Below are 22,713 nucleotides of genomic sequence, written 5' to 3'. Positions count from 1 at the left end.
CATTTCATACGCGTGTGTCATGAGCACAAGTTAAGACCTAAAAGTTTGGTCCGTTCTGTCGCACTGGGCTTGCGTTGAAAGGCGAAACATATCGACGACAGTGGCAATAACACCTATATGCACTACGTCAGTACTGAGCGCGGTTGTTACTGCATTGACCTGCGCGACGAATTTAAATATAACGCGACAAGAACGCCTGTATCGGCAAAGGCACTTCGAGACGAAACGGTTCTGCTCCTTCGCAATGTCTTTTCTCGGTCCTCACAAGGTGGGAGCCGTCGTTACCGCACTTTTTCTGGCAAGTACTGTTAAAGGTAAGGCCAAACGTGAATTTCTATGGCATTGAATCTTTCATGATTGTTGAGTGTGAGGGGGAAGCATTGATAAAGATAGAGTGGAACTGTCAAGCGTATCACGAAGCTTCCACATAGTTTTGAACGTTTAAAAGATGAAACGATTAGACCGCTCCTCTGCTCTTTTGACTTATCCACGCCTCTCATCCTCTTTTTGTACAGATAGCAAAACAATCAATTCCAGCCTATCTTGCATAAACGAAAAAAAAAAACAAAAAAAAAACAGTAGCTGCCCTAAAGATTCAAAGGCACTTAGAGTTTTCTTTTTTTCCTTATGTCTTCTGTACATGCGTAAACTGGATTGCACCGACTGCTCCTAGCTAAAAAAAATATTGGTGGTCTCTCATATGTCTCCTAATGCGCGAATGGCGAAAGGCTACCCTTCCTTTCCTATCATTTGCCGCTCATCGTTTGTCTCATTCTCGTTCGTAGCAGTGGTATATAATAATAATAATAATAATAATAATAATAATAATAATAATAATAATAATAATAATAATAATAATAATAATAATAATAATAATAATAATAATAATAATAATAATAATAATAATAATTGGTTCAGAGGAAAGGAAAAGCGCAGTATCTGTCACACTTGTCTCTGTGGACACCTGAACCGCGCCGTACGGGAAGGGAGGAAGATGGGAGTGAAAGTGAAAAGAGAAAGAGGAGCCGTAGTGGAGGGCTGCGGAATAATTTCGACCACCTGGGGATCTTTAACGAGCGCTGACATAATTGGGTTATAGGAAAGAAACGGCGCAGTATCTGTCCCAATTTCTCCCACAAGTGGTGTTAGACGGTATACCGTCGCTCCTGTCGCGTGGCCTTCCTTGGCGCGCGTTCCAGTGTGATATGCCCCGCCGGCGTGGTGTAGTGGTAAGACGCCCGACTACTGTGCCGGAGTAGCCGGGTTCGAACCCGACCTCGGCGGCTGCGTCTCGATGGAGGCGAAACGAAGAGACGTCCGTGTGCTGTGCGATGTCAGCGCACGTTAAAGATCCCCAGGTGGTCGAAATTACACCGTAGCCCTCCACTACGGCTCCTCTTACTCTCTATCCACGTTCACTCCCACCTTCCTCCCTTCCCGTACAGCGCGGTTGCGGTGTCCACAGAAAACAAGTGAGACAGTTACTGCGCCTTTCCCTTCCTAAGGAAATCAGTTTAAAAAATTCAATCAGTTCCAGTGTGGTATTGCAGATGGCAGGAATGCTAGACAAGAACACATCTCGCGGAATATGACAGATCTCGCGCACAACTCGCGCAGGGAATTTCGTTCCATGAGCCTAGAAAGGCTTAAGTTAAGTTAAATTGGTTCACAGGAAGGGAAAGGCGCAGTAACTGTCACACTTGCTCTGTGGACACCTCAACCGCGCCGCAAGGGAAGGGAGGAAGGTGGGAGTGAAAGTGCAAAGAGAGAAAGAGGAGCCGTAGTGGAGGGCTACGGAGTAATTTCGACCACCTGGGGATCTTTAACGTGCGCTGACATCGCACAGCACACGGACGCCTCTTAGTTTCGCCTCCATCGAAACGCAGCCGCCGAGGTCGGGTTCGAACCCGGCTACTCCGGCACAGTAGTCGCCTAGAAAGGCTTGTGCCTTAAATACTGCTCTTAATGGTCGCTGCTTCTTGGGAAGTCGGCCGATAAGTGCCGCAAAATAACGCAAGGACTGTACCATTCAGTTTTTTTGGTTTTAGCAACTATCGACTGCAGTGCCTATTCTGCTACTATTATGGTACTTTGGCAATAAAATATGCTTATTTGCCAAGAAATTGGATTTAAAGCTGAAAATTTTCATCGCCATTCGAACTTCGAGCTCGTGACGTCACGACCAGAAAGGACTCCGTTATCATTATGTGGAAGTTAAGTGCACTGTAGCCAAGAGTCATGGATTCAGGCAAAAAAAAAAAAAAAAAAAAAAAAAAACAGATATATCGCTGTCGCATTTGGCTGAAACATCCAGTGGTGGAGATGTATTTCCTGGCCTTTTCCATCTAAAAACGCTCATTTTCAGTAAATGTAGCTGCCTTGCTGCCATTCAGTGTGGTACTTGTTCTTTGTTCACTTTGTTTGAAACTGTGCAATTAAATTATTGCTCGCGAGCCGCCTATGTTCCATCTTGTTTTCTTTGCATATTGCATAATATCACAAACTCCCCTAAGCTGAAGATTTAGCTCCTCTATGCGTCCTGTTCTGAAGCTAGTGTAAATAAAGATTAAATTCAATTCAGATCAGTTAGAATGTGGTAACTGATTCGTACACGATATCGTCAAGCTTTCAATTTCATTTTAGTGACAAAATTAAGAAGGAAGTGATGATGGCGGAAAATATTTTGTGACATCAATAGAGATAAAAAGGGCAGGTGTCTATGTCCCCATTTATTCCGGTATTTGTTCAGGAAAGGATGTGCACTACACAACTGCCTCCCTAATGCCCTCAAGGAACGCGACTGCTTTCGATAATTCCCGATTGCCTCAGGCATACCTGTCTTCCTCTCCATACCACGACCTTTTCCTAAGCATTCCCTTTTGAAAGTCGGAAATTTTTTTTCGGCGTTTCGCCATCGCCTCAGGCGTTGTACGTGGCATCTATTGGCGCGAAACTAAAATTCTTTTAACCCACAATTTGTAACCATGCAACGTTTAGAACTCATTTAGATGAAAACGTATTTGATTACTGCAGTTGTGGTATACCAAGGTATAATTTTCTCTCGGGTTTACAAATTTATTTTGAAATCTGAATGACCTACATGCTCGTTTTTTTTTTACCTGCGTATTTTCAAGCCATCTTGCAAATTGAAGGGCGAAAAAGCCATCATAAGGTGTACAGGTGGCCATGACTATTACCATTCAAAGCCTTATTAAGAACAACGCACTGGGAATAAATTACATTTCTTCTCTACTGACCGTCGAATTCGGCGAGTGCCAAAATACACTTTCAAACTTGGGCTGTTCTTCGTTTTTAGCACCCCCTCAATCCTTGCTGTGACTGAATAGCTAAATATATTTCAGTGGCTTGTTTCTTTTTGAAAGTCTCAAACCAAATGCCAATAAATAAGCGTATTTTTTTTTATTCAGCAATAAGAGTCTCCTGAGATTGGCAGTATTCTGCAATAAGAAAAAAAAAACCACCCATTCATGTTTTCTCTACCCGTTAGTTATTTGCAGCAGTACCTAGACAATCCATGAATAAATTAAAGCCAAGACTCAGTGACTTTCGAGACTAGCATCCTCTACACATAAAACAGCGTGAAGAATTATTGTTTGTTAGTAGCTTTTTATGGTTGTGAAACCTCCTTCGAGGTTATACGCACACACTAGAATGATAACTGAGAGATGTATGAGTATTGAAACGAAGGCGGAAAACCGCACCTGTTAAATGAAGGAACCGGAAACTCCGAACAGTACAAGGGGCAGGGGAGATGGGAGCCATAGCGTCACCCCCCCCCCCCCCCCCCCTTCAAAACTTTGGCCATTCTCTACATGAGAATAAGCAATGACTGACCTGTAATGTAGTGTACGTGTTGAATAGCGTCAATCTCAACTCAAACATTGAAGACTATTTCAACCCTTTGACGTAATGCTTGAGTAATGCCACTCACTCTAGACTCGGTACAAAGCTCTCACACATTATCACATTGAAGTTCCATGACCAATATGAAAATATGAATAGGCGGGGTTACTTTGTGCTCACATTAACTCTCCCTCCATTTGCACTAACGATAAAGGGGCACCAAAGCCAAGGCTCGTCTACCCGAGACTCTTGGAGGAGAGGGCTGCTGATGGCGCCAAGCTCGTGCACGTACATGAAGGCCTCACCCTCAGCTTGCTCAAAGCGTCTGTTGCGGCAACGACGTTGGCTGTTCACGAGTTTGAAAATGGCAAATCGACTGTCCGCTTCGTGAGTACAAAACAGAGCCTGCTTGAGAGCTTTTTCGTTCTTTTCGTTTGTCAAGCTAAGCTGGGACAAGTAACTAAATGCTACAGGAACGATGTATAGGCCATCTGAGCTAAATAAGAGATGATCTGCCATGCCATTTCATTATTTTGCCCTACAAAAGTAACAACGTTGATCTAAGTGTATCCTCTATATTTTAACTGAAATATGCAAAACAATTGTACAGATTTTGAAATGTGGCGTGACATTGAGAATATCTACTACATTGATTATTAGCACAATAATTGGCGCTGCTGGAACGGACGGACTGGTTGCAGCTATGGACACTCCGAATGGAGCGTTTACGTCATGCATACGAAGAGTGACGTCAAGGAAACATGACGTACACCTTAGCCAGCTAAATTTCCTGACGCAAATGAAAAGCTTGGTAGTACGTCAGTTTTACAGTCATCAACCCATCTCAATTGCCCAGTAATATAGATCAGAAGTGTAAAGGCTTTCAATGTGACGAGTTTCAGCTGGCAGGAATAAACCTGGAAATTTGAGACGGTAATGATTTGTTGAAAAAATGAACAGCAACGCCAATGCCATGAAGAGTCCGAAATTGTATTAAGGGGAAGTATTACATTTCATATAACTGTGGACAACGGAGAAACAATGACGTTTCTGACTGCAACATTCTGCACGCCTTCCTTAATTGAGCGATTACAGCAGTTTGGCATCCCGACTTTTGTAGAAAGGGGTCCATGTAGGGTAGAGAAACAAGGTGCGACTGCTTATATGATTTGGTTCATTTCCAGATCAGAGGCGAAGATATCGACGGAAATCTTTACGAAGACGAAAAACACTTAGCAACTGTAGCAGTAAGAGCTGAATCCGACGCTTTCGAGCTGGTAAGTATTGTGAAGGAATCGTCTTGTTATGAGTATACGGCCTTCATTGACCAATGTTAACCTTAGTGCGCTAAAAAGCTTTGCTGAACGGACCTCCGAAAGCACCTGAGGCGTTGTGTCCGAAATAGACATCCGATGGAATATCACTGAGTTCGCATGAAGATACATGTGTCTGTACTAAACACCACAATGTTTTGAGCAGTCATGAAGACAGCACTGTCTAAGCTCCATGTACAGAATATTAGCACGGCATTACTTAATAAAAGTTGACTCATTGCGTGTAGATGTCACCGATGCTGTAAAACCATAAAGTGTGTCAGGCAAAGGGTAATGAGTCAATAAACACTGTAGGATGCTCATGAGAAACTTCATTGCATTTGCATTCTTTAGCACGTGCCTATGTAATGATTCCTATCCATAACAAATTTATTCATCTCATCATTCACTCTAGATGTCGGTATCTCTTAAGTTAGCAGAGTGTGCATAGCTCGAAGTGCTTTGTTTCACAGTGAATTGCTGGGGGAGGTCATATGTCTAACCTGGAAGCTTGATATCCGCTTTGGGGGCCTGAGTAAGAGTAGAGAAAAAATATCTTACAAAGCATGCCTATTTATACGAATCAAATACTCCTAATGAGAAAAAAGAAATATTGATAGAAAGAAATAAGAAATAAAAAGAAAAAAATATTGATTATGGGATGACACACCCATTCAGTGAAATAACGTTCCCGCTCCTATCATGTAAGCATCTGCTCTAATTCTCCTATTCCTACACAGTCAAGTGGAGCAGTAAGATAGCATAAATTTGGCAACGTTGATGTCGCTACCATTTACATCGATTTATGTGCACATGCCATTGCATGTATCCTTTTTGTTTATTCGCGTGATTTGATTGAAGAGCTCATAGAGGCGGATAGTCTAGAGAAAAAGTCATATTTTGCGTTAAAAAAATAGTGTTACAGAAGGTAGCCAGAAATTCTGAGTGCGTTTATTTGAAAGGCGACCTAATCAGTGAAGTAGAATATAATGTGAACGCGCTACTCGGCCTGATATCCTGGGGAGCGGAACTTCAAAAGAAATGAGGCGTATGTAAACTGAGCTATGGTGCTGGTCCTTCGTGTCCACGATTTTTAAAGCATCCGATAGTAGCCAAGCATTTGTGTCAACGCAAAACAACTAATAATATGCAATAAGAGCCAGACTGCTCACGTTTATTTGTTTTTCTCAATCGCTATTTCTAGGAGGGCGTTATCGGACCGCGTCACAGGATCGCTCCGGCACCAATGATGGAAAGGTCCGAAGAAGGGCACTTGCCCCACCTCATCTACGAAATAGTAGAGAACGAGGGGGCCAAATACGATGCTCTTCTCCCCAAAAATGGTATGTTTCTGGGCTATAGTGTAGTAGGCAATGTAGGAATAGACCGATGCGTCCATGTCACGCAGTGTACCAGTAATGTGCACTATATAGGCAGTGCATACTGTAGACTTTGTCACGTGCGACCTTTAGAAAAACCGGTTTCGGGGGGGGGGGGGGGGGGGGGGTGGCTTGGATGAAATTCCTTCGTGTTCTGCGAGCACTACTCAGTCTACTATATAGCACTGCCCTTCGACGCCTTTCTTCAATAGTCTATAATGTTTGAAAGGGATTAACGGTTCGGCAGTCGTTCATACCACGGTTCTTCAGCATTCCAGTATGCATGTTATTTCTATGAAGAGAGCTTACGTAAAATAAAGAATATTTGTGCAAAAGTTCTTTCTTTTTTATAGTGTGGTGCAGTAAATGTCCAAATCGGTGTATATATGACTTTACTTCGCTACTGAAAATGGCAAAAGTAAATGAGTTATAGGATGCGATATAGATAGGACCGATGGTTAGGTTCTCACTGTTCATTTCTTGGCTGTTGATTCGTCTTTGAAATATTCGACGACTGTAGCTAAAGAGGAAACTAAAGCTCCAGGCGACGTCCTCTGTTGTTAAGTTTGTGTAAGCAAAGGGCACTGAAGGGCAGACAGCAAGTTGTTCTAGTTAGTGTGTGTACGTGTTTTCCGCCAGTAGTTTTTAGTAGGCGAAAATAATAAAACAGGTTTTACGTCATCAAAAACTGATAGATGTATAGTTTCGGCCTGGGATATCCTTTACTAACTTCTCATATTTGGTATTTCAGATGAAGCAACCTTGATAAGGGAGAGACAGTATAACCCTTACCAAAGGGTTCCCGCTGAAGTCACAATAGAGTTATTTATCATCTCAGATAAAATACACCAAAAGAGCTTCGACAAGACGGAAAGGTTGCTCGGATACTTGTGCGTCATGGTTAACAGCGTGAGTCACACGGAACATTTCTCTCCATTATTGCCTCACGGTTGAACTTTGCATGAGCGCAATGCAAAAAGATCAAGCGATCATTCTACAAATATTGCAGTGCAGTTTGGCTAATACAACACGACTGGTAGTTTTCTTTTAGTTCATGAGTGCTGAAACTAAAATGACTTGTAGCGACAAGATTAATGAGGCACGAGCTTGGACGGGACGTGTGAAATAAATCAAATAAGTTGACGGCGCCAGTGTTGGTTTGCTGGTTTTCTAACTGGCAATATAGTCATGAAAATAAGAGACCAGTGCAGGAGCTATCAAAGAGGGGAGATAGGCCGTTTATAGGACTACCTCAGACGGTCACGGGAAAGTCGCTGCATCTTCTACACTTTTTACATAAGCTTATAGTACTTCTCAAAATGAAATCCTTTTCGGCAGTCCTAAAATTAATTAGTGCCGCACTTTAAACAGCAACAAGGTGTGCTTCGTAATCTCAGAAACTTCATCCTGTATATATCATGCATGATATTGCTACAAAGATGACAAAGCGGGCAGTCGCTCGCGCCAGGCCCGCTGGCCATTAAAGCATATTTCATCGTCATGTCATCACGTCGGTCTGTTTCTGTTGTGTCTCCGTGTTCCATCGCTTGTCATGTCATCACGTAACATTTGGTGGAGGTGCGGTTCATCCCCATCCTCGCCTTGCCCCGTCGAAGCCAACCGTACGCAGGGGCTATCGGCCAAGAGCCCGTGGAGATCGCCGCACAGCTTTACCCCAGTCCTTTGTGCTCAGACCCGACCAGCCGCTCTCCCCAGCCCCGTTCCCAGCCTTGACCACAACACATGACGACCAGGAAGAGCCTAAATCCAATCCGACCGACCCTACGACGAAGCGACCTCACGACCACTCGAAAGAAGACAGCACCCCCGCCCAAGCCGTTCGGCGTGTCCATGAGCCTTGGCCTTCGGCAAACGGTGAAGATTGGACCTGATGCTCCGGGGCAAGCATTCATCCCATCTTCGCATTCATTGTGATGTCCAGCGTTTCATGTCCTAATCCTGTGTCTGTGTTCATCGTCACTTCATGCAATGGATTTCTAGCAATCGATCGGGACGATCGCTCGGTGGCCCCGGGTAGTGCTACGAAGATGACGAAGCGGGTAGTGGCGCGGGGCGGAGCGCTCTGCGCCATGCCCGCTGGCCATTAAAGCATATTTCATCGTCATGTCATCACGTCGGTCTGTTTCTGTTGTGTCGCCGTGTTCCATCGCTTGTCATGCCATCACGTAACAATTTGTAGGTTTTAAAATAGGGAAATACGAGTAATTGAGAGTAAGGAAAATAAGTACATCAGCTTGAGTCTCTTATGTATGTACGACACAATAAATCAGTCACGATGGAAAATTAATAACCCCAGGGGAGAGTCAGCCCAAATGGTATGCACCTGTAGGAAAAAGTAGCTGAGAAATGAGAACCAGAAAGGAAGCTGTAGAGAAAGAATAGCAGTGTGTGGGATTGGAGCTGTGATCTTATCCAAAAAAAGATACCTCAATGCGTCTTTCGATGAAGCTGGTATTTATGCGACGTGGAGGCATAGAGGCATATAGACATTCCCTTTGATTTTGATGTCTATTCCTGATTTACGGATGCCCGTGAAAGTCGCCGAGTTCATTATATACACCGATAACATGCGTGGAATCAATTTTAGGCTAGCACTTATATGTATACCTCTACAAGTAATCTGTGCAGGTATGATGTAATTGTTAAAGTTTGAAAACACATCCCTGCTCCAAGGATACGATTATACTTGGACGGAAAATAGTTGTCATTGCATTCACACGTCGCCACTGCTGCTCCTTCCAGGCGAACCTGCGCTACAAGGACACAGTCTCTCCTAGAGTGAAGCTCCTGCTGGTGGGACTCCAAAGAAGCCAGGTGACTAATAATTGTGGGCATGCACCGGTGTTATGCTGTATCATTTAGCGCTGCCATTACTTATAACCTGTTTTTGTTTTTCTTTTTGAGCAGCACGAACCTTACTTTCACGGGGACGACAAATACATGGATGACACAGCCACGATACAGAGCTTGATTCAGTACGTTCAGTTGAAGAGGAGGGAATATGGTTACCCCGATGCTGTCTATCTCATGACCGGGTAACTAGACCAGATCTAATCAATCCAAATCCAAATCTTGTTTTTGTGCTTATTCCTCTTGTAGTCATTGATGTCTCTCCCGGCTGTTGAGCTGAGCCTTATCGTTTCGTTGTTTTCTTTCAGACGTGACATGTATGCTTTAGATAACGGCGTGCCTGACACCAGCCGCAAAGGTAAGGCTGAAATATATGTACGGTACTATACTAAACACAGAGGATTTTTGTGCTTGTTAGTTCCATTTTGTGCCATCTTGTTGCTCCGGGAAGTTTTCTGAGCAAAAAGAAAAAAGAATAAATCTGCCTACTGCTGAGAAACAACAGGTAAAATAATACTTTTTTCCCCGATCTTGGCCTCAAACTCGTGCCGTCGTTGATTACATAAAGTGCAATAAGAACTCTATTTCTGATAGAGAGAGCGAGAGAGAAGAATAGTGATGGGATTTAGCGTTCAGGATGCATGGGTTTATGAGGAAACGTTCGGAGAAAGTACCTGTGCTTTATCGTGGTCTTGGTGTTTTGTTAAACTTAAAAGTAGGCTCTCTGCTATTAAGCGCGATTATCAGATATTAGATTTACTTTTCTTTACTGCCACCTAAAAGGTGATGTAGCCTTTACGATATTATTCGCACAATCAAATTTCACAATTAAACATTCTTGTGATTTGTTTTAGAGCAATTGGAACAGAATTTTTTATCCCTTTAACTCACCTCAGGTTTTCCGAAAATTGCACAATCCAGGGTTTCAGAACTTCGTATTCGTGTACGCGGGTTGATCAGCCAAGCGTCTTAACCTCCGATTCACCACGGCGGGTGCTGCCGCTCGCTATAACCAGGTTTGAGTAAGGTTGAAATCAGTAACTTTTTTTCTTCGTCTCGAGCTCCGAATTTGGCTGTTTGAAAAATAATTGAACTTTCTAATCGAGATCCGACATGGTGTTTTCAAGATGTGTAGCCTGTGCATTTTTGCTTTTCCCTCTTCATTCAGGACTCGCCTTTGTGACGGGAGTATGCACTGCTTCCATGGTGGCCATCGGCGAAGACACTCCAGGCTCATATAACGGAATGCACGCTCTCACGCACGAGACGGCGCACTTGTAAGTCGGAGATCGTATTACAACTAGCGCGCCCTCTTGGGATTCAATAAAGCAACAGCATTCGAGCAGCAATTTGAACCGACCCTAAAATGCTTTTTTATCGTTTCATGCTAATGCAACACATCTGTGGAAGAAGTCTTCGAGAACGTATGGGTTCAATTCAGAATCTATGTGTTGATCCTACATTTGTTCTTTTTTTTTAATATTGCTCTTCTCAATCAATTAGGGCAACACCTCACCTGGCATTCCTGACAGCCCCTTCCCAGTTAATGGAGTTTGGAGAATCTGTGAATCTGGGCGAGGCTTGTCACATGGAGCGTACAAGAGATGTAGGCGCGACAGATCGCAGTGGGTCGTATGCACGACCTGTCGGCTTGATTGTTCCCTGCGCGTCGGCGTATGTTGATTTGAGGGCGCAAGCGAGGAGTATGAGTTTTGGTCGATGTCATATGCGGTGTTAGCTGTGAGATGGCGGTGAAGAGTTATGAGATATCGAGTGTTCACGTGTGTTTGCACATCCGTATTGTTTAATGGTCTTGCTAGAGAATGACGGCGCAATAAAGAGAGCACAAGAGAAGGGAGAACATTTGCGCACACTGCCAAATGCTTATTTTTCACCGAGAAAAGGTCTATAAATAAGCACTAAACTGAAGTGAGTGATAACAACCAAATTTATTTATTTATTACATACTTCTAGTTCGTTATAACAGTAAGGTAGCAAATAAGTCAATCCATGCATAGTGATGAAATGCCAAAAGAAGCTGACGCAAACAAACCGATAACATAAATATCACTGCTAGGTGCTGCACAAATGATCTTAAAAACACAGACGAAATTGCATGGTAAAATACTGCGACACCACGACCTCAGCTAGGTCATTCGAATTACCTAGCATCCATTCAGCAGCATGATAACACTGGAACAATTTAGGTAGCCTAGATTTCCAGAGCATCCGCCTCACCAGGTTCTAGCTGCTCGCCGAACCGTAGCACAACAAACGACGTCACCGTTGGCGTAGTATTTGGTGATTTGGAACTCCCTATCTGCTGTGATGCAGCTCTTAGCTAAATTAACGTCTGAACATGCACTGACATCACATGGCCCACGAACGCCACTTCCTTTTCCCTCCATTGAAGGGGAAGCAGGTGTGGTCGAAAATGTGGCAACTGCGGTCGTGTGGTCAGTGTGCACAGAGAAGCGGTGCAATTCCTGGGGTGAGAAATACTAACTAACGCCCTCATTTTTACGCGGGAGTAGCAAGCGAAAAATTTGGACCTCTGTAGTTTTACAAATTTATAGCAGTAATGTCAGAATTAGGTTAATGCTTACAGCATGTGAGTATATGATGAACACATTTCAGAGATTCTTTATTGAGCAGTAATAAAATACACGTTGACTCTCGGACGACGTGGCACTCCAGTTTCCACTCTACCAACTTTGCAGCAAAAAGTAAATCATTGGGCTTTTTACATTGCCTTATATTGTCCTAGGTAAAATACAGCGGTCAGAGAATCAGTGTATAGGGTAATTTTGGCACTGCAGGCGTTTCTTCAAAGTAGCAACTGCGCTTTGCATGTGGGGGTTTATTGGAAAAAGGTTTCCCGCTTCTGACCGCATGCTCGTGTAACTAAGCCTGCTGTTCCGCTTGTGTTTGTAGGCTTGGCGCTGCCCATGACGGAGACCCACCGATGACTGAGCTTGCTCCGGGCCACCCGGGCGCCCTAGGATGCCCCTTCAGTCAGGGGTACATCATGAGCTATGTCAACAACGGACCAAACTACCACCGCTTTTCTTCTTGCAGCATTAAGCAGATTCAATTCGTATTAAGGTAAGTGTTCCGAAGCTGACTATGGTGTTTTGCTGTTGCTTAGCAACGGTGGCTGTAGGCATTGATTGTGTCCTGCTTCAGAGAGCAGGTTTTCGAGTATCGACCACGCTGAATACTGACTGGCTGCACTGATTTAAATTTACAACACTTCACAAGAACAAACCTGCTGGTCAGCTGAATGTGACGACTTGAAGCTCATTAACTGCAAAATAGTTAACTACTGATGACCAATGAAGAACGGAATGAAGACAGAATTTCATCGTTTGAAAGCGGCATGCCACCAGACGTGCAACGTATACGTACGTGGGTTGCTGTAAGTTAGGTCTGATTTGGATTGTGGGGTTTAACGTTCCAAAGTGACTCAGGCTATGAGAGAAGCCGTAGTGAAGGACTCCGGAAATTTCGACCAGCTGGGGTTCTTTAACGTGCGCTGACATCGCACAGCAAACGGGCGCCTTGCTTTTCGCTTCCACAGAAATGCGGCCGCCGAGGCCGGGATTCGATCCCGCAACCTTGGCAACAGTAGTCGAGCGCCGTAACCACTGCACCACACCGGCGGAGCGCTTTAAATTAGGCACAGCAAATGCAGTAAAAAATTTTCTCTTGTTCAGGGTATAAAATTTAACTATCTATGTGTGTAATATTGTAACCCGCGCTAACCGTGTCAGTTCTGGAGGGAGAAGAAGACGACGTTCTGCGGAGTGCGCGTGGTTCTGGGACGCCGCTGCTTTTGCCTGGTCAAGCGCCTGCTCTCTGCCTCTTGTGCCTCAACCCCGTCCTTTGACCGTGTCCTTCTGGACTGCCGTCCGGGTAGCGATAGAACCCGTGACATTCTGGTGGAGGTGCGGGGTAGAACGCGCAAGAAGACGCGTGGAATGGTGCCTTCTTGACCTTCCAGATGGGCGATTACTTCACGGAGTTCAGTGTCGTGTCGCTGCCGCGCTGCCATATCGACCGTGCTTATGGTACCTATAAAAGCATCTTCATACTCGTCGTCTTGACCATCAGACGCTGATTCTATAAGGGCTCTCGAGAGGCAGTCAGCATCTGTGTGCCTGCGACCGGACTTATAAACTATTGTCGCATCGAATTCTTGCAACCGAAGGGCCCACCGTGCAAGTCGCCCTGAAGGGTCTCTCAGAGTGCTGAGCCAACATAGAGAGTGATGGTCGGTAACCACCTGAAATGGGTGTCCGTACAAGTAGGGTCTGAACTTATTAATCGCCCAAACTACCGCGAGGCATTCTTTTTCAGTGGTCGAGTAGTTAGTCTCCGCCTTCGATAATGTTCGACTTGCGTAAGCGATTACACGCTCGGTCCCGTTCTGTTTTTGAATGAGCACGGCTCCGAGGCCCTTGTTGCTGGCGTCTGTATGAACTTCAGTCTCGGCGTCCTGGTCAAAGTGCCCGAGTACAGGGGAGGTCTGTAAGCTTTGTTTAAGGCGGTCGAATGCACGCTGCTGTTCATCCGACCACTGGAAGGCGACGTTCTCCTTCGTGAGATGAGTAAGTGGTGCAGCGACATGAGAAAAATTGGGAACAAAGCGCCTATAGTAAGCACAGAGGCCCAGAAACCTCCGTATGGCGTTCTTGTCCGATGGTGTTGGAAAGGAGGCGACGGCGGCTGTTTTATCGGGATCTGGACGGACGCCCGCGCTACTGACGACGTGGCCAAGAAATTTTAATTCCTCGTAGGCAAACTTGCACTTTGTTGGCTTTAGAGTGAGGCCTGCGCTTCTTATAGCTTGTAGTACCGCTCTCAGGCGAAGAAGATGATCGGAGAACGTGCTTGAGAAGATTACAACATCATCAAGGTAGACCAGACAAGTTTGCCACTTCAGTCCGGCCAAGACGGTGTCCATAACGCGCTGAAAGGTTGCTGGCGCGGTACAGAGGCCGAACGGCATCACTTTAAACTCATATAGACCATCCGGGGTGATAAAAGCAGTCTTCTCTCGGTCGCGCTCATCAACTTCGATTTGCCAATAACCACTTTTCAGATCTATGGATGAAAAGTAACGGGCATGTCGTAGATGATCAAGTGCGTCATCAATGCGAGGAAGGGGATAAACATCCTTCTTGGTGACGTTGTTGAGACGGCGATAGTCAACACAGAATCGAAGAGTGCCATCCTTTTTCTTTACTAGTACCACTGGAGCTGCCCATGGGCTGTGCGAGGGTTGGATTATATCGTCGGCCAGCATTTCTTGCACTTGGTTCTGAATAACTTCACGTTCTTTGAAAGAAACTCGGTAAGGCGACTGACGAACAGGGTGAGCAGCGTCATCGGTAATTATTCTGTGTTTGGCAATGGTCGTCTGGCGAACTCCGGATGACGTAGAGAAGCAGTCTTGGAATTCTGCAAGCAGGGCTATCAATTTGGCCCTCTCGCTCACAGAGAGATTAGGTGCAATGCTTACACCCAAAGGTGCATCGTTCTGCTGCGAAGAGAAAGAGGAGAAAGCACCTTCGGACAGGGCAACAACTTGAATAGGGGCGGTAATGCTCTCCATGGTACCGAGAGCCGTGCCTTTCGTAAGGCGCTGTGGAGTGCCACAAAAGTTGGTGACTAGGACGTGTACGCAGCCAGTATCCAGCTGCGCGATACCTCGAGCAACACCAAGACCCCGTTCAAGAAGCAGCTGAGCACTTCCTTCCAGCAGAACTTCGCCAGAAGCAACGTGGTCGGACGTGACAGGGAGAAATACGCTAGACTGGGGCGGTACGGTTACGTGCTCCGCCAAAACGCGTGCCGTGCAAACTTGGGGCTTTGTTTGCGCCGAGGTATATCGAGGTTGACGAAGCGTGAGGCGGCGGTCGGTAAAGTCGATTACAGCGCTGCAATCACTCAAAAAATCCATGCCGAGAATAATGTCTCTGGAACATTTCGATAGTACAACAAAGGTAACTGGGCACCTGAGACCGTTAATCTCAATACGAGCAGTGCATCTGCCGATTGGTCTCACGAGGTGGCCTCCAGCGGTTCTGATATCGGGGCCATCCCACTGCGTCGTTACCTTGCGAAGTCGGCGGCATAGCTCCCCACTCATAACAGAATAGTCTGCACCGGTGTCAACGAGTGCCGTCACGTCGTATCCGTCGATCACAACATCGAGGTTATTGTACACTGTGGCGCGACGGTCGTCGGAAGCTCCGTCGGGGAGTTCGTCGTGAAGTTCGTCAGAAAGCTCGTCGGAAAGCTCGGCGGGAAGTTCGGCGAGAAGTTCGGCGCGAAGTTCGTCGGGAAGGTCGTCGGGCTGATCGTCGGTTCGCGTGGGGGAGCGGGGCGAAAGACGTGGAGGCTCTTTAACAGGAACGGGTTCGGCAACGTCACCTCCAGACGTCGCCGGGCTTAGTTTTCCCGATGAGGGGACAGGCTTTGCCGTCGATTGCTGCGAAGGGGAGATTCGTATCGGCGGGACGGTGTCGAGCGAAGGTCGCGACGTGAAGATCGGTCGGGTGGTGGTGAACGGCGCAGATAATCCGCGATCTCACGGGGTTGCTCGCCGAACTCCGGGCGGGGAGCATTCCGCTGGAAACCGCGAAGACCAAGCTCGCGGTAAGGGCAGCGACGGTAGACGTGGCCTGCTTCTCCGCAGTGGAAGCATAGTGGGCGTTGGTCGGTTGTCCTCCACGCGTCAGCCTTGCTCACCCATTGCTGCTGCGGACGACGATCGTACACAGGGATACGGGGTTGTGCAGGCAAGTACTGACGGCGAGCAGGCGGCGGTGGTGGCTGCTGCGGCGGCGGGCGACTAGCAACGGACGCGTACGTCTCAATGGGCTGAGTAGGTGAAGAAACAACGGAGCACTGTGGATAAAGGGCACGTTGTACTTCTTCGCGGACAGTATCCGTGAGGGCGCAGGATGCCGTACCATCAGCAGGTGGAAGCAGCTGCCGTATTTCCTCGCGTACAACTTCGCGGATGATCTCGCGTAGGTTTGCGGTGTCGAGGGAACCAACAGGGAAGCGAGCAGCTGAAAGGTTCGAAACGCTGGGACCTCCAGCAAGGCGACGATAATGGTCCGCTCGCGTAACCAAGGCTCGCTCAATGTTCGTCGCCTCATTTACAAATTGTGCCACTGTAGTCGGCGGATCACGAATAAGCCCGCCGAAAATGTCACTCTTGACGCCCCGCATGAGTGCACGCACCTTTTTTTCCTCGGTGGCACGGGGGTCGGCACGGGAGCTAAGTCGTAGGATGTCTTGAACAAAACTCGTTACAGTTTCGTCGGGTCGTTGTACTCTTGTTAGCACGACTTAGCAGCAGAAGAAGCCCGACAGTTAGCACGACTGCGCATCCAAGACCGCCAGCACGTCGATGCACGCAGGTACAACCTCCGGCATCGTGAAGTTCATTTTGCACCTGGTGATAAAGTGTGGGTGTGGACTCCCGTTCGCCGTCGCGGTCTCAGCGAGAAGCTGCTAAAACGTTACTTTGGCCCATACGAGGTCGTTCGCCGTATAAGCGACGTGAATTACGAGGTGATTCCTATTGTTCCGAGCACATCTCGTCGGCCCCCTCATCCTGAAGTGGTGCATGTGGTTCGCCTCAAAACTTACTGTGAACGCTAGAACCACGTATTCTGACTCTGAGCTCTGCTTGATTTAATGTTTCAGTTACGCTGGAGCGCGCATCGGGACGATGCGCCTTTCAGGGGGAGGAGTAGTGTAACCCGCGCTAACCGTGTCAGTTCTGGAGGGAGAAGAAGACGACGTTCTGCGGAGTGCGCGTGGTTCTGGGACGCCGCTGCTTTTGCCTGGTCAAGCGCCTGCTCTCTGCCTCTTGTGCCTCAACCCCGTCCTTTGACCGTGTCCTTCTGGACTGCCGTCCGGGTAGCGATAGAACCCGTGACAATATGAGTACCGTTGGATTCAATTAGTGCTTTGAATAATCAAATTATATTTTTGCTCACAGCCATTGTTTTCGATAGACTTGTCTCAGGCGGACAAATATCGGAGTTCATGTATATTGAGGTGACTTAGTTGTTGGAAAATAATTTTATGTGATAAGCTTTTTTAACTTCTTTCCAATTCTTCTAAACGAAGATTATATTACAACTTTCTGCTATACCAAGTTATGTGCTTTGAAGATTGTTTATTACGCACGTTTATTTTTTCATTTATTTTGAAATAGAGCAGGAATATGATATAAAAATCCCACTCACGCTCAAAAAATCAAGATATAACACAGCTCAGTTTGACAAAAGCAAAGGAACAATAATAGTAATAGCTAAACAACTTGGACAGTATAGTAAAGTAAATAATCTTCTGACGTTTTTCTAAACTTACTCTTTACTATTATGGGGAAGAGATTCTGAAAGCAATTTGCCATCGGAGATGGTTAGAGGACAAATATGCTAAGAGAGATTCGTTCGGATAAATATTGGCTGCAGCATATGCTCTACTGTGTGTCATGTTTGCCTGGCAGTAAAAGAACGTTTAAAACTGAATACAGTGGTAAAACTATAACCTATTTGTACGCTGAATATAAAGGCTTACTATTATGTGCCTTAAAATATTTTCCAGGTTGAGAGGACTAACCTGCTGGCAGGTTAGGTCTAAAGGACACACACTGGATGGATACTACCCCGGTATGCTGGTGAAACCAATTGACCTGTGCAGGTACACATTTCCAAGCAGAGCGGACATTGCAGTGGACTCGGTATGATATATTTCTTTACGATTGTGTTTAAACTCCTTGGCACGGTCGCAATTTCTTCATGACGCATATGGATCGCTTTACACGAAAAGAGGGTGTGAATTACGTCTAATTAGCTGTTCATGGATACCTGCAACAGTGATCATAACAAATATCATTTCCGCAATACTATCAATCGCAATACATTGTTTTTTCACAAAGGAGAGTTACTAGCGTAATATTGTACATATAAGCTTACTCGACGCCGGGAAACCGTGATGAGTGACCCACTTTGTTCCACCCCAACCAGTGCGCATGTGCAGTAGGCTGCCGATAAATAAGATGCACGTGTGCGCAAGTTCGAGCCAGAATTTTGTGACATCTTTTATTCGGGAGACAACTGTAGGACACTACAAGGCACTGTTATGCACACATTGCTGGGAATAATCTAAGCTTCTGAATAGCGGAAAAAATATTCTTTTAAGTTTTTCTTGCGAAAACCCGGCGCTCGCACTGAGTACTTCAAACTGGCATACACAGCCAATGGGCTATGTGCTTAAAATAACTGTGAGCCAGTTGTGAAATATTGTTAGATATTTTTGTGGTTGGTTTATGGGCTTTTTACGTCCCAAAGTGACTCAGGCTATGAAAGACACCATTGCGGAAGGCTTCGGAAATGTAGACCGCGTTTTGCTCTTTAACGCGCACTGACATCCCACTGCATACAGATGCCTTGCTTTTTGACTCCATCGAACAGCGGCCGCCGCGGCCGGGACACGATCCCACATCCTTGGGCACAGCACTCCAGCGCCTTAACCACTCAACCACCGCGGCGGATAGATAGTTCTGTGTACAAATTGATAGAACTGGTTCAAGCTGCCGATGTGTGGCAGAATTTGCATTCTTAAGTTTGTCCTGTCTTCATAAAAAGTAATTAGGGCTGCCACAGAAAACCAATGGGGCAGGTATTTGAAATTGAACGTAATAAAAGCTAAAAGTTTGCCCATGGTATCTGCAGATATATTGCTATCATGAATTTTGTCAACATGTGAAAAATATTTAATGACTAATTCTCAGAAAGCTTTGGTTTGCTTTATGTGGTTTGATATCCCGAAGTGACTCAGGCTATGAGAGATTTTGTAGTGGAAGGTTCCGGTAATCTCGACTCCGTGACGTTCCTTAACGTGCACTGACTCCACCGAAAAGCCGAAAAGCGGCCGCCACGGCCGGAGTTTTATTCCACATTCCTGAACATAGCCGTCGAGCACCCCAACCATTTCACCACTACGATGGGGATCTTTCCCAGAAAACGTTCAAGATTTCTCTGTATGACACCTCCGTTAGCTAAGACTCTAATATACTAGATCCCAGGATTAGGTTCATTTAAGGTTGTTGCAAACTTCCTGCGGAATTCATATTGCGAACTCTGCTGGCAAATTCTCCACTGTAGAGACACATAAGTGCTAAATATGGTTTAAACTTTAGGTTCATATTTGAGACCTGGCAGATCTGCATCGCCATATACGCAATAATCCACAATAGTATGCAGTCAATTCCTGTAATCTTCATCTGGAGTCCACATCCGAGCACTGAAGGAAGTTCAACAAAATGCGTGAAGCCTCATTTCTGTCTGACTGGCTTGCACACGGGAATACAATGTCCTGAAGTGAATTGTGAGGGTCTCCTGTCTTCTTGGCGGAAGCGAACAGCACACGCATTTCCGCGTTGGGCACGGGATGACACACAAGAGAAAGTACTAGTACGTCCCTGCACTCATCACAGGAAGAACATAGCGGAGATAAAGCCAGGCCTGTCTTATACATCTACGCGTGGGTAGGAGAGGAGCCCGAACGAATCAGGTGTAGTAACATGGCTTGCGATATATTTAGCCATTTGGCCACACGTGGCGTGTTGGGTGGGCTCCACAGATTACTGAAATGGCTGAACGCCGGTAGTTTCTCTGAAGAATATCTTGGCACCTTGAGGCGCTTTTCTTGATGGCTTCCTATACAGCGCTTCATTTATTTTCCCTGAATACCTATGTGGAGTTATAGGTTGCACGCTATGGGCGAGGCTGTCCGCTATCTTGATGACTATGGCACTGCATGCAAGGGCATCGATTTGAAATGTATAGACAATCCTCTGCTGGTCAGGTTATGTGCCAACCTAGAGCACTAATAGACAACGCTTCAGTAGGGGACCCGTGGTCTAACCTTTGAAACAAAGATTTTAAATCCATCAAGGGGACAACAGGCTGAGCTTGACCTCTTAGCTTAAGCAAAGCCGCCTCAGTGCGAAAGTTTGCGGCTTTTGGGGAGGCCATAGCTTAGAACGGCAAACTAGGCTAGTCGGAATGGGCTCCTACTTGAAATAACCAACGGGAAAACACGGACGAAGAAAAGAGCAAAACATATTTCCGCTGCTAAATTGTTTAAATACAGAAAAATTAGCACATCTACAATCTCAAGACACACACACACACACACACACACACACACACACACACACACACACACACACACACACACACACACACACACACACACACACACACACACACACACACACACACACACACACACACACACACACACACACACACACACACACACACACACACACACACACACACACACACACACACACACACACACACACACACACACACACACACACACACACACACACACACACACACGCACGCACGCACGCACGCACGCACGCACGCACGCACGCACGCACGCACGCACGCACGCACGCACGCACGCACGCACACACACACACACACACACACACACAAACAAACAAACAAACAAACAAACAAACACACACAAACAAGCACATACGCACACACACATGCACACACGCACATGCACATACGCACACACACATGCACATGCGCACGCGCGCACACACACACACACCGGCACGTGCGCACGCACGCAATCGACCCCACCTTTACAGATTACGCGAAAGGTTTCAAAAATGTTTATAGATTCGTGATGGCAAAGCAAGATCCGACCTTCATGGAAGAGCGGCTTACAAATAGACATGCTTTTTTCTTGTTACTTTTCCCCCTTCTTTCGGTCAACATGTGGCTGATAGATGACAGATGCGAGCCAGCCGGGTCACCCAGACCAAAAAATGATCTCGTTGTCGTACACTGACACAACGTCCTGTCTGGCTGATATTGTAGTGACAGCACGACAAACGCAATTTGTAAACAACCCTATCCTCGTTGGCGACCTTACAAGACATATGTGCTTGGGTGACCCGGATGACTCGCGTCTTTCTCACGCGGAATCTCACGGTGGCAGGTGGAATAAGGTGGCAGCGAGTCCAGATGCCATAGTAGGCCTAGCCATTATCTAGACTCATCATTATCCTCGCTATCCAGGCTAGAGACATATACGCCTCATCCGGAAATGTGCTATGATTTTCCTGCACTATTATGTTTACTCGAACGCTCGACGATTAGATGAACATAACTTTTATTTTTCCTCGCAGTCGCCTGAAGTCATTCAACGCTGTAAAGTGCGATGTTACGTCATCATCACAAGTGCATATGGCTACAGGAGGCTGCATGAGGACCTTGAAGCGCATGACTTCACAAGTTGCGGCACGGGGAAGGTAAGGGGATCTCTCCGGACAGTTGCGTAAATACCATTCGTAATATTGGAAATATTATATTGGTGTTGTGTGTCAAATGAGCAAATGTGTCCTCTCATACCATGAGTTTCAATATAGCTCTTTATGCTCCCTGAAAGTGAACACTTTATTATAAATTTTGAATTGGCTGAAGAGAAGCAGTGTAATATTTGCATAATGCCCTCTTCACAGGATGCCCTTTAAGTGTATATATGTATGCTTCCGCGTAATCTACTTCCATAACCACCCTTTCCCAACTTTATATTATTTACCTGAGTAACCTACCTACTTCAAAGGGAAAATAAGCACCCCGACGTTGTGGGCCATATACATTATATTTGAGGCAAACCGATTTTATATGTGCGCCGCGCTTATCTGGGATTGTGATTTTATGGCTTGCAAATCCCTTAAAGCACTGACATTTCTGTTTTTCTGCTCCAGGTTTGTGTCCGTGGAATATGCGGACAAAAGCCTTGACAAGAGCCTGGGTAACAAAACATTGTTTGAGATTGCGAAGCCTAACGGAATAAGAGGGATAACGGCCACAAGTAGTTGTGTGGGTGTGTTGTGAACAATACCGCAAGAAATAAATTCTTCACGTAAACCTTGACTGTTTGTAGCAGTCTTGGCCGTTTGTCTTCTTTCTTTTTTTACTAGAAAAAGCGGCATATGATAAATTCTGGAAGAACTCTCAACATGTGCTGTCTCTCTGAAGCCTGATAGACGCCAGTGGCCATAAGCGACAGCAAAAGTGTGACATTTAAAGGTGTATATGAGCAAATGTTTCACTTCTTTTTTCCTTTCTGTAAGACAATAATTTACATCACCGTAGCTTGTAGTTACCTTTACGTTTCGCTTTTGATGTGCCCCCCCCCCCCCCCTTACTCAATGC

General features: G+C 45.9%; 1 protein-coding gene across 1 annotated transcript; it reads left to right on the top strand.

The window, feature by feature from the left end:
- The first annotated feature begins 63 nt into the window (after window positions 1-63).
- LOC146173262 (venom metalloproteinase antarease-like TtrivMP_A) lies at window positions 64-22,407 on the top strand. Its single transcript, XM_084584860.1, has 13 exons — window positions 64-314; window positions 4,079-4,251; window positions 5,049-5,141; window positions 6,382-6,520; window positions 7,308-7,465; window positions 9,320-9,391; window positions 9,485-9,612; window positions 9,736-9,785; window positions 10,596-10,704; window positions 12,362-12,532; window positions 18,062-18,197; window positions 21,681-21,803; window positions 22,263-22,407. Exons 1-13 carry the CDS (start codon window positions 245-247, stop codon window positions 22,296-22,298), a joined length of 1,458 nt encoding a protein of 485 aa, XP_084440986.1. The 5' UTR covers window positions 64-244; the 3' UTR covers window positions 22,299-22,407.
- Window positions 22,408-22,713: the final 306 nt, after the last annotated feature.

The sequence above is a fragment of the Amblyomma maculatum genome, chromosome 11 (genome assembly GCF_055883805.1).
Source record: "Amblyomma maculatum isolate TAMU_Amacu chromosome 11, ASM5588380v1, whole genome shotgun sequence".
Lineage (NCBI taxonomy): Eukaryota > Metazoa > Arthropoda > Arachnida > Ixodida > Ixodidae > Amblyomma > Amblyomma maculatum.
The sequence above is the reverse complement of the archived record's forward strand: the minus strand, read 5'-3'. Positions and strand labels throughout refer to the sequence as shown.